Below are 12758 nucleotides of genomic sequence, written 5' to 3' on the forward strand. Positions count from 1 at the left end.
AATCGTGTGCAAGTCAGAGACTAAACAAACGTGCCGTCTGCCACTTAATTTCCGTTCTGATATGGTCCAGATTAAATATGTGTACTGTTAAACCCAATACTGACAATTTTCCCTTCATTAACACTTTTTTCCCCCGGGTCCTCACTCTTTTACCGTGTTTCCCCTAGCCCTAGTTAAAATCGTCAGCCGACATTTACGGCAGTACCAGAATTCTGCTGCAACACACGATGATGTATTAAATTATAAAAATAATATTAATATAATATTAATACTGGTGATTTAAATTATAATTACTATATGTTTGTAAATTCCCGAATGGGTGCCTCTGCATTAGAGGTACGCTAAAAAACATGACCAATCAGAGTACAGGTTGTATTGGGTTGTACTTAGAAATATAAGACATCCCCCTAAAATAAGCTCTACCAGGTCTTTTGGAGCAAAACACAGTACTGAATGATTTTTGAAGGATTTATCAGGGTTCATGGGACATTTCATTTAGTTGAGGTCGAATCAGCTGTAAAAACACACTTGTTCTCTCACACACACACACACGGGCTCCTCTGCATGCTCCACACGTACCCGACAACAATAGACTGTCCACATTAGGACAGAAAGAGCAGGATGAGCAGGACTACTGCACCGTCCTTAGGGATTTCTTCCACCCTCCCACACTAATAAAACTGCCCCAGGTGGTCCTGCTTACCTTCGAGTGCTCCCACATACCCCTCCTGTTCGAATACACACACGCTCACACACAAACCTCGTGCCCTGCAGTGAGGTAAACACTGGGCATTTGTGGTGCAATCTGCTGGCTGGGTTTCATCTGCCTCTTCTCTGGGGCAATCAGAAAGGTCGCGCACACACACACACACACACACACACACACACACACACACACACACAGCGAGTCAGCTGCTAGGCTTCATCATTGAGTCACTTGTCCTTGTGTGTTGACATGGAGATTTAATATCAGACACACACAGACCCTGGCCTGATGTCTCAGATCAGCTACCCCCCCACCCCTTCCTCTCCTGTAATCTCTTCTTCCCTTCATCCTTGCAGCCCACACACACACACACACACACTTTTCTCCTCTCCAATCTCTATTTCTCGCCTCTCAACTGCGTGTTGAAGAGGCTTGTCAACACTGCGTCTCTGCCTTTCGATAGACAGAAATGAACGAATTTTCATGTGGGCCTTCAGCACGTTAATTCCATCGGTGAGCCACATGACGGCGGTAACGACACGCCACCAGGAAACCAAAAACCCACAAATTGCCTTCATTTCAAATGCACAAGATGCAGAGGAAACCCGGGGTCATTTTATGAGGTTAATATCGAGATGATGCATGTGAGCAATGCAGCTGTGGCTACAGTGAAAGGAGAATTGCTGAATCGTGTTCATTGGGTTTCTTGCTTTAGTAACGGCCTTCATTCTCGCTGTATGAGATTCCTGTCTGCACGCTGTTCTACTGCTTTTCGCTATGCTATAGATGGTTTTTTATAGCTGTGACATCATGATGGTATTAAGGGGTGAATTGATACAGGAAGGACAACACTGAAGGCTTAGGTGTGAAATGTGAAAATAAGTGCACCCCCTTGTTAGGCTTAAGGGTGAATTTACTGAAGATCTGAGAGAAGCAGTTTTTTCAAATAACAGTTGAAATAAAATCTAGGCTCTAAAAAACAGGAATAATTTGCAACATAGTGATAAACTCTTTCTGCAGCAGGATTTCTGACACACACACACACACACACACACACCTTCTGTTAATTTTGTTCTTCGCGCAAGAACAAGCTTATTATTTCCTGCTCCTGATGTTTCTCTTCGGCCCAAACACACACACACATTCACACTTTAAATGAATTAGATTTATAATCATGGTCACTCTAACACAATTAATAATAGTAGCAGTTTCAGTAATAATAATGAAAATAATAATACATTTGAACACAAAAGATTCTTTTTCACCACAAAGCACACCCTGTGATTCTGCTCGGTCGGATGAGCGTTTTGATATGTCACATGCCTATGTTTCCTTTCCTTTTTTGTTTGGCGTGATGGACTTCACATAAATTGTGTATGTAGTAAAGTGAAGGAGAATGACTGTGTGCTTCTATGAGAAGACTCCACGGATTTAGGATTTTGGGTTTAGCGTCATAACCGAAAGTACAAATCCCTTCTTTGAAGATGTGGTGCATCAGTATCACTTACAAGGTACACACCTGCAGTATGTGGTCAAAAGTATTGGGACATCTGCCTTTTCCAGCCGTATGTGGTTCTTCTTCAAACTGTTCCCACAAAACTGGAGGCACATAATTTTAAAGCATTCAAATTTCTCTTTTGAAGACCAAAACCTGTTCCAGCATTATGAAGAGATGCTTTACATGAGTTGGAGTGGAAGATCTGCTATTTACCTATTCAACATTTTGGGATTAATGTGACATCACCCAGGCCTCCTCACCTTCATACAAATAACAACTACAAATCTTTACAAAATCTAATGGAACATCTTCCCAGAAGAATGTTGCTTATTATAAAAGGAAATGGGGACATGATGTCGAACGGGAGGCACAAACCAATCTAATGGTCAGGTGTCCACAAACTCCATACAATGTGATTTATACAGTATTTTTATCCTTATAGAGAAGAGAAACAGAGAACCTGCATGATTTGTTGATTTATTCGAGCATTCAGAAATCCAATCCGGTGGGTTTGGATCTTTAATAGAACCTGTTATACAGCCCATGTGTTTCGTGCGCCATGTTTTTTTCTCCCTTGTAATGGGATTAAAAATTCCAGGAGGTGTTCTATAAAGCAGGGACTCATCATAAACCCTGCAGTTTCCGGTCACCTCGTGCTGACGGAGGAGCATCGATCCGATCCAGAGCCTGCAAAGAAATACGTTAAGAAAAAGAATTGCGTCCGATTTCCTCGCTCACTATCGACAGGAGCCTGCTGTAGGATTTAAACACCGACCTCGGGGTCATGAATAAACATGGTGCACGAGGCTTTCTGCTTTTATTAAACGACAAAAACATTCAGGTGGAATGTCTAGAGCGTTCGCAGGGTTTAGTCTGGAAGGAGGGAGGAGTAACAGTACATTCACCCCTGCATTAGGAAGTTCACATCCTTTTATCCTGCATGCCCCAATTTAGAGATCTAACACTGCACTATGCCACACTAACACAACACCACACTAAACCAAGGGTAATGCAAAGAGTAAATCTGGGGGGTTTGTTTAGTTTCATCCTGCAATGCTCCAGTCCTGAGATCTAAGCATCACACCTCCATACAATAATAGCCTACTGTATTATATACACTGTGCTAAAGTGTAGTATGCTATAGTGAGATTAGCTACAACTGAGTTCACTCCTGTGTTGGTGTTCAACTCCCTAATGCATGATGTGAATTTTGTGAAGATCCAAGAGGGTCATTTTATATTTTTTCCCCCGGAAAAGACGGCAAGTTCTTGGTATTTTTCGGCGTTAAAAATCTGCCCCATCACATCTTCAGCAACTTCACACAAACAAACACAGGACTCCAATTAGCTCCACCCTATCACGCTCTAGATCTAATATCTAAGCTATACAATTCCTATACAACACGTCACTACACTACTGTAGTCACACTTCTATCTCTTCTATACTGCAGGTGGAAATTAGCATTTTTTTTTGCTATAACCTGGCACATGACATCTCTTCTTTCTTAGACTAATGTTCTCTGTGCATTGTCCCTGATTAAGTACAAATAAACTCAGCAGTGGAGAGGAAAGTGGTAGGATGAAAAGAAGAGCGTTGTGACTCTGTTCCTTTTATGCCTCAAAAACAAAAATCATGTTGCTAAATTCATCCTGTGCATTAGAAGGTTTCAGAGCAGAGGTCCACGCAAGTCTATGCTGTACTGTGCAATAGTTACAGTACGCGGTATGTTAGCTGTCCCCAACCTTTCTTTGCGCCACGGTCCGGTTTAATGTCAGACAATATTTTCAATTTTAAGGTGTGGCGGATAAATACAACAAAAAATGATACAACCATTAAAAAAAAACTGGTATTTTCTAAATATTATAATAAACGTAAATCCACTGCGGTAATGTATTATGTGTTAGCGGCCGGAGCAGCTCCTTTAAGAAGGTAGCGGATGGAGGTAAGACATGTGACCGAGGCATCATGACATGCATCATGAATGAGTCATAGACAGATGTGGCGGAGAGAATCCGGTAATTTTCCAAAATAAAACACCGTTCAGAATTAGATAATAAATCAAACGGAAATAATTTATGTATTCTTTCTGTGTGGCCTGGAACCAACTGACACACGGACCGGTGCTGTTCTGCAGCCCGGGGGTTGGGGACCACTGATTTAACCTAGCTTCAGAATGTGGTAGGTAGGTGATAATAGATGGGTAGGTGAGTGTTACAGGGTGTCGGTGGCCAATGTGGGTGTCGAGAACAGCCCAAGGTCAAGTTTATTTCCAAAGCGCTTTTCACAACAATGTGTATTTATCCCTGATGAGCAGCTATCTCTTCTTGGCAGTCGTTGGTAACCCGGGCCTCGACCGATCTGGTATGAATTTCTGGTTCATGAAACGCGTACTTGATTTGGCACGTTTTATGCTGGATGCCCTTCTTAACGCAACCCTCCCCATTTATCCGAGCTTGGGACCGGCACTAAGAGTGCACTGGCTTGTGCCTCCCTAATGCCTGGGTTACATGCCACTCTGTACTGTACTATATTACAGTATTCTATAATTCTATATTATATATCACTTTAAAGCGCAAGGTGACAAAACTAAATGAGAGGGTCAAATTAAAACAGGTAAGAGCCTATGTGTATTTTGGGGTAAAAACATGCCCCTTTTAGATCATCATATTTCACATTGAAGCAATCAAGCCTAACACAGGGGGTGCATTTAGTTTCATCCTCTCATACTTAAGAGTTTAGATCTAAACATCACACTTCAGTAACATACCACACTGTACTGTACTGTACAGAATGCTATATCATCGCTTTGGAGAGGAAGATGACCAAAGTAAGTGCTCATTTTGGTCTCTGTAATGCTCAGAGTGAATTTGGGCGAAGAAAAAATCTGCCCTTTTTCGATCTTCACCGAATTAACCCTGAGCATTACAGAGGTCAGGATGAACACAATAATGTACTTACTTTCATCCTATCTTACTCCAAAGCTAAGATTTCATACTATACTACAGTTGTATGTAGAGGGATTTGGACAATGGGAGAGTTTTTTTTCTTTTCCTTTGCCGCTTTCATAGAATAAATAAATGAAAAATAAAAAGCTTTAGGCCCCTCACCGTCCTTGTTCAATGCCAGTGTGTTGTATGAACTCAGTCGGTTTTATTCGATTCTGGCTCAAAGCAGCTACTGAAAGGAAAATGCACATAACGGTTGGTTGGCTGTAATAAAACACAGATGGGATCAATCACGTTACATGCTTTTCGACATGCCTTCTTGTCAGCTGGGGTTCATTCTACTACATCGCCAGTATGGAGCTTACCAAAAATCCCACCCACCATTTTTACCACATCTCGGGCTGAAGTTCAACAAGCATCTCACCCACTATTATTCCAGATCTCCTGTGTTGACCAAACAAACTGTACTGCACTCACACACATCATACACATCATATTCCAAAGCTGAGGTGAAGTACAGTATTACAATAGGAACAATAAGAAGTTTATATTACAAGTCTGGTGTGTGATAAATGGAATTATGTTTTCCTCGTTCACTATAGCGCAGACTGTAGGCTTTAAACGATGTCCTCAGGGTCTTGAATAAACATAGAAGGCTGGCTGTTTTTATTCAACTTCGAGGGCATTCAGGGGAAAATCTTTGATTTTTATACACTGGAGAGAATACAAATTTGGCAGTCGAGCAAAACTCGCTGCTGCAGCCGCTAATGATCAGTCCTTGCCAGCAGGTCTTTATGGTTTGCTTGGCTGCATGTGGCAAGGACTGTAGAAAGGACTTTGGGTGTGCAGCTGGCATCAAGGGGCAGAGCTCGGCTTCTCTCACACCTAGCAGGTGCTAGACAAATGAGTGCCGGTGTCAAATTAGCACGCTGTCACTCTGGCCGTGAAGGGCAAAACCTCTTATAGAAAAGTGCCAAGAGTGTTGGAGGACAAGGTAACATATCTCAAATAAACACTGCATACGAACTTGCTAAAAACGAATTGTCCCCCCAATGCACAGATCTTCCTCCACCACCTATCCCACCTCCGGCCATGCTTAAGTCCCCGACTCACCCAGCCAAGGCTGCGGCGGAGACGGGAAGGCGGTCCAGTTCCGCCGAGAGCAGGGACAAGAGGGACAAGAAAGCCAGAGATGCCTCGGATACAAGGAACAGCTCGTCGGAGCGCCGAGACGCTCAAGAAAGACAGAGGGCTCAGAGAGCAGGGAAATCCGGCAAACCAGAGCCAAGCGCAGGGCACCAGGGCCCAGGTAGTGAACTCTACATTTTCCACTTCATCCGAATAAAACAGACTACGGCAAAATGATTATCTAGTCCCCAAGTGACTGCAAATCGTGATTTTCTTCCACAAATATTAAATAGATGACTGCTTATGAAAAGTAGTCATGGTAAGATTTACCAATTGTGTGCAGCGGCATATAAATGAATGATGCATTGATTAAAAAAAAAGTGTGCATCGGATACGAGTTGGCGTTTGTATCACGATGCATCGTTTTTAACACATTTGCAACGGTAAAAAAATATATTTAATAGATTTTTTGTAGATGCACTTTTATTATTTAGTCACATAGAATACAAATTAACATGGCAGAGGTAGAGCTGCATCTTCCTACAGACAGAAAGGGAAAAGAACATCTGGTTTAATTGAATCTTTTTTAATTTCTCTTTTTTTGTTGTTGCATGCATTAGAAGTCAGAAGGCATTTAAGTAAATTGATGATTTGCTGTCTGTCTGAACTGAAGAGCTAAAAGTTAGCTATCTGTACCGTATTAAATTGAATAGTATCATATTGCATTCAACTGAAAGAAATGGTTTCACATCCGTAGCTGCTTCATATGTATCTTTTAAAGTATTGTAGGCTATGCATTGAGATCCAGTTATGGAGATCGCTAGTAAAAAGCATAACCAGAAGTTACCAAGTACCTACTTTGTTCCCAAAAGTGCTCATTGAGTATGTGTTTATTAAAGCATAATTCAAAAATACATTCTACAGCAAGAAATGTCTAGATGGATGCTGTTCATTGAATGTCAGGGTGTACAAAGTTTTGCACTAAACTGCTGAATGTATTAGAGCAACATAACCCCATTATAGAAGAGAGTGGGAGAGAGAGCATTACCTATGTTTCATATCGAATGTGACCAGTCCAGGTTATTTAAATGTGTCTTTTGGTGTGTGTCCTACTCCAGGGGACATTGTGCCCTATAGTCGGCCCTCGTTTCCAGGCGTCCACAGTACCCGGGGCGAGAGAGAGCCGAGCTCTTCCAGTTCCATATCGTCACGAGGATCTGGAGGCCGGAGGAGAGGTGAAGGAGTCTCTGGGAGTGGCAGAAATGCTGCTGAAATTAGCCTCAACACCGTAGGAGCCTTTCAGCCAGGAGAGGAGCAACTGGAGGTACGACAGTGCACAGTGTTTTAAAAACAGAAGACTATTAGAAAAAGATCCTCTTCAAGGAACTGATCTGCTACCCCCAAACTCTATTTTCGGTGTGTTTCGGATTAGAGTTCGACCAGTTTTGACAATTAATTAGGTAGTTGATCAGCACAAATCCATACCGATAGTTTTTCCTGGTTGCGTCTGCACTGGAGCGCCTGAGCAGGTCCATTGCCATTATACAGTAAGACACCGGCCTCTAGAGGCGAATCACTGAATGAACGTCAGGTGCTGTTTGATTTGACACGCGAGACCGCAAGCTGTACCACGTTCATGTTAGTGCATTAACTAAAGTTAACAGATAAAATAAAAATTTAATTGACTTTTTTTTTTTTTTTTTAGTTGATGTTGAAATGAACAAACAAATACTTCTAAAGTGTAGACTAACTTCAGTTATTGTTACAAATAGAATTTAGCTTTAAAGCATAACTATTTCACATAAATCTAAACAGACATTCTTAAAAACAGTACTATTTTACATTCAGTGTTATATTTTGTTTGTTTTTTAATCCAGTATCCATTTTAAAAACTAGTGGTTGATTAATCCAGTTATCGGCGAATATTATCCAACCTATTCATCAGTAAATCCACAATCAGTGAGATCGCACTTTTAAATGTAAATGAACTTAGAATGAGCTGTGGTTACACACTACATGTGGCCAAACAATGGCATAAAAATCAAAGCCCTATTCAGACGGTATAATGTATATTGGTTTGTTAAACAGCGTCTGTTTTTTTAAGGGCGCTTTGTACATGTTCTTTGGGCAAATTTTTTAATTTATTTTATTTACTATTGTAAAATACATAGTGATCACTACGTGCATCTATTTACCTGAAATGTTTATTTTTTTTCCATTTTCTTTCCTCAGATGACAGAGAGCTGAAGACGGAACAGACGCGTTGTTACTATTTTAACAACCGAGCTACGATTTTAACACATCTCAGCACCACCACCTTTCATAACTACCGATCTTGAAAACTGACCAACTCTTTAACTCTTTTAATTCTGCGTTTAAAAGTCATTTCACAAATGGGGGAAAAGAAAAAAGATACAGGAATGATGCGTCTGAAAGGGGGGGTGGGGGGTTGGGATTTGGGGCTTGAGTGTGATTTCGGGGTAATGCAGGCGAGTCCTCAGTGCCAGACATTACTGTTAATCAATACTATTAGCTTCAAGCAGAAAAAAAGGATGGACTTACCTGTAAATAAACATGCATACGTGTCTTTTATAACTTGTGTGGTACGTCAAATTTCGTCTTCCTTGCCTTATTGGGATCATTTCTGAATTTTGGAAAAATTATTTTTATTATTCTGTAATTGTTTGTATCGCATCCATCCCGGTTGTAAAATGGTTTAAAACAGTTCCACGTAAAAAAAAAAGAAAAAAAAAAGTGCCACAGTGAAGATGTTCTTTCTTTTCCTTGTAATGCACTGTTATTTTGTCGTCTGTCGATGTTTGTTATTTGTTTGGTTTTAAAAGCACAATCACTAAACTTTATTTTGAACCATGTTATCGATTAACCTTTTTGTCTTACGTGGGGAAAAAAGTAGAAAAAAAACCAACAGGTACCGTATGACAAAAGGCCTCGTTAACCCTGCCGTAGCGGAAAAAGAAGAGAAGCTGTTTACAAAAATACGGAGGTGAACGAACAGAAACATGAGCCTTCATCCCTCTCTTCCTCCCTCCTCCGACTTTCTCGCATCCTGATTCTCAGAATCGTTTTTTTTTTTGCGCATCGTTCCATCGGCACAACTTCGTTCACTACATTATGCACTTACCTATACGTGAAAGGGGAATCTGGGAGGACTTGGGGAGGGGGCGTGGCCTTGTGCTGGGAGGAGAGAAAATGCTTTGTGTTTACTCAGAGGGCATCTGCAAATTGTTTTTTTTTCTTTTGGTTTCTTAAAGAAAAAAACAAAACAAAAAAAACAAAAAAAAAAACAATAAACAAAGATAACTGAACTGATTTGTGTTGCGTTGTTCTTGAGCAGGATTTCCACGAGGTCATAAAAAGTCTAAGTGTCTTAAATTCACTGTTTGAAGCCTCAAATTTTTTGAAACGGGTCTTAATTTTCAGACGTCCACTCAACGCTACCTTTAATTCGCCCGCGGCACTTAAGTGTGTTTTTTTTTTTTTTTCTCTCGCTAGTCGAAATAAAATTCCCTGTATAACGACTACAAATGAGACAAACATGCAATGGCCAATCAGCTTTCTGTCATACGCGCAAATCTCTCGGATTGAACCAAAGACATGAAGCGGATTTCTATTCTTCTAATACCGGTTATTTGAGGTCATCAGAATGTCAGTGCTGCCGCCATATTGGTCCTTGTTAAGTTCCCTGTAAACAAATGCAACAAAACCTGAAAACTGCATTTTTTTCTGCCCTTAAAATAAAACAACTGTTTGAGTTTAACTGATATCAGTGGTTCATGATGTACGTGGGGAACATAATCTTTAGTCACTTATGGACAGGTAAACACTATGGAAGCTTGTGTTTGCGTAAGTCAGCCTTTTTCCCCCCTCGCAATTCTGATTTTATTTCTCGCAATTCTGACTTCTTTTTTTTAGCCACTTAGGCAGCGTCACGCTCTGTAGTGCCAGAAAGTTTAACACATTGTAAATAAAACGGGTTACACATGATCACATCCATGGAGGAAACTAACAATCAGCTCTGGAGGTAACGGATCAAGCAGAGGAGCCTTGTTCATACACCAACAGCTTTAAACGTCAGGCCGACAACATGAGTACCAGTGGATGCACCAGAAATGTTAGATGTTTACAAGAAAAAGTCAGAATCGCGAGAAATCAAATCGGAATTGCCAGGAATAAAGTCGGAATTGAGCAAACTATTTTTGGAATGTGGTGGAAACCGGCTTCCATACAACACAGAAGACACTGCAGAATGAAAAAAGCAGATGTGTACATGCTGAAAGCGTCCCAACGTATTGTACCACTTATTAACTACTTTGTTTGCCTGCCGTGCAGAACGTAAAAAGAACCTGTACTGGGAAAAATAGAAATGTAAAAAAATAACAATTGACCATCATTGAGGAAATGTAACAAACTGGCAAATACAAATCGCAACGGCAGCCTATTTTTATAGCACTAGAAATATGTAGATAAACTGCAAACTCCATAACAATAATAAAGAGAACTGATGGATTCTTTAAGGAAATACACGGATCTGACACGGTCTAAGAATCGAGATTTTAGGTAATTAATTTATTTTTTTTGCAGCCCACATGGATCATAAACCTCTGATATCAGTTAATAAATATTAGAGGTCGACCGAATAATCAGTTATCCCGATTAATCAGCACTGATGGTTGATTGCTGGAACTATCATCAAAAATCCTTACCGATAGTTTTTCTGGGTCGTGTCAGTTTCAATAGCTGAGAAAATCCATTGTCATTACGAGAGCAGCCTCTAGAGGCGAATCACTGACTCCACATGCTTTTTTTTTTTTTTTTTTTTTTACATGCGAGAGTATGCTTTTATATTTATTGATTATAATTAATATTTATACATTATTTAATTATGGATAAATAAATTGTATATATTCATATTTATTTCAGTTAGCATTATTCAGTACTGCTTTTTTATTTTTGTAATAAAGTTCAGTACTATTTTACATTCTAACACTGTTTTAGTGTTTTATCTTTTTTTGTCAATTATACATTTTATACATTTTTTATTCTATCCAGGAAAAAAGAAAAACTAGTAGTTTTTAAGTTATATAGTTGCATTTGTTTATACCAAAGCGTATCAGGTATAGTGTTGACGTATCGCAGCAACGGCCTGAAGAGGCCAATGAGGCGTCTACGTATTTTATATAAAATTTATTTTAAAAAAAGGAAGAAAGAAACACTCAAAGTAAACAATATTTTAACTGTTTCACTACTGATATTCACACCATTTTTGCCCATTTCTGTCACTTTCGCTGATGAGGTAAAACATTTCGCTAAGGGTGTAAAAACTTCATACACACCAATCCTTCACAACTTGACCAAAAAAAGAGATCCAACCAGAAACCCTGATAATCATTACACTCTGATGTGATTCCTCTGGAATCGAGAGTTAAACAGATGAAGGACGTCCCGTGGTTTAAAAATAAAGGGACGATCGACGGCGTATTGATGTTTCACGTGTCGTGTTTCGAGGCCGTGTGCCGAGATTAACGAGCATGGCTCAAAGTCACGACACGTGAAAAAGCTATTCGTTACAGGACGGAGTTATCACAGTCAGGCATGTTATATTACACTTATCGACATTTATTTCACACCAACTCTGGATGAAAAGACATTAATTCTGTTAACATCGTTAATAAGACTACGACTGTGTCTGGATTAAATTACACAAAAACCCTGCAGCAACAGGAAATGTGTATTAGGTAATATAGTAACTATATAGATATGGATGAAACCCAGCCATTAGGGTTGCACAAGCCAGTGCACTCTTAGTGTTGGTCTAGGTGATGGGTAGGTCTGGCTTTAAGGAGAGGAATGTGGAAGGGCAGATGGTGGTAGATTTTGCTAAAAGGATGGAAATGGCAGTGGAGAACACTTATTTTAAGAAGGGGATTCATAGGGTGATGTATAAGAGTGAAGAAAGGTGCACACAGGTGGACTATGTTCTATGAAGGAGATGCAACCTAAAGGAGATTGGAGACTGTAAGGTTTTGGCAGGAGACAGTGTAGCTAGACAGCATCAGATGGTGGTCTGTAGGATGGTTTGGAGGTGAAGAAGAAGAGGAGGGGAGTGAGGACTGAAAGAGGAATAAGATGGTGGAAACTAAAGGAGGAAGACTGTAGTGTGAGGTTCAGGGAAGAGGTCAGACAGGAGCTCGTGGTAATGAAGAGGTGCTGGAGGTGCTGGATTGGGTAACTACTGCAGGAATGATGAGGGAGGCAGCTAGAAAAGCACTTGGTGTGACATCGGGAAATAGAAAGGTAGACAAAGAGAGAAAAAATAAGAGAGCATAAGAAGAAAGAGGCTGGAGAAACAGGATTAGGATTGACAAAGGGATGAGAAAAGTAGGCATGAGTACAAGGAGATGCAGCAGCAGGTAAAGAGGGATGTGGCGAAAGCCGAGGAAAAGGCATGTGAGGAGCTGTA

General features: G+C 40.3%; 1 protein-coding gene and 2 long non-coding RNA genes across 3 annotated transcripts in view; 1 reads left to right on the forward strand and 2 right to left on the reverse strand.

Moving 5' to 3' along the window:
• Window positions 1-9150, forward strand: part of robo1 (roundabout, axon guidance receptor, homolog 1 (Drosophila)) — a 285171-nt gene extending 276021 nt beyond the window's left edge. Inside the window, 3 exon segments of the mRNA XM_046862548.1 lie at window positions 6210-6458; window positions 7396-7601; window positions 8510-9150. Of these exon segments, the coding sequence (XP_046718504.1) occupies window positions 6210-6458; window positions 7396-7601; window positions 8510-8524 (470 nt within the window). The 3' untranslated portion in view covers window positions 8525-9150.
• Window positions 2668-12758, reverse strand: part of LOC124394388 — a 30657-nt gene continuing 20566 nt past the window's right edge. The window contains exon 3 of the long non-coding RNA XR_006927486.1: window positions 2668-2891. This is a non-coding gene — a long non-coding RNA (uncharacterized LOC124394388). The remainder of the gene's footprint in view (window positions 2892-12758) is intronic.
• LOC124394387 lies at window positions 6803-8967 on the reverse strand. The gene is made up of 3 exons (XR_006927485.1): window positions 8840-8967; window positions 7326-7595; window positions 6803-6817 (listed from the first exon to the last, which is right to left on the reverse strand). It is a non-coding gene; the product is annotated as an uncharacterized LOC124394387 (long non-coding RNA).

The sequence above is a fragment of the Silurus meridionalis genome, chromosome 12, assembly GCF_014805685.1.
Source record: "Silurus meridionalis isolate SWU-2019-XX chromosome 12, ASM1480568v1, whole genome shotgun sequence".
Classification (NCBI taxonomy): domain Eukaryota; kingdom Metazoa; phylum Chordata; class Actinopteri; order Siluriformes; family Siluridae; genus Silurus; species Silurus meridionalis.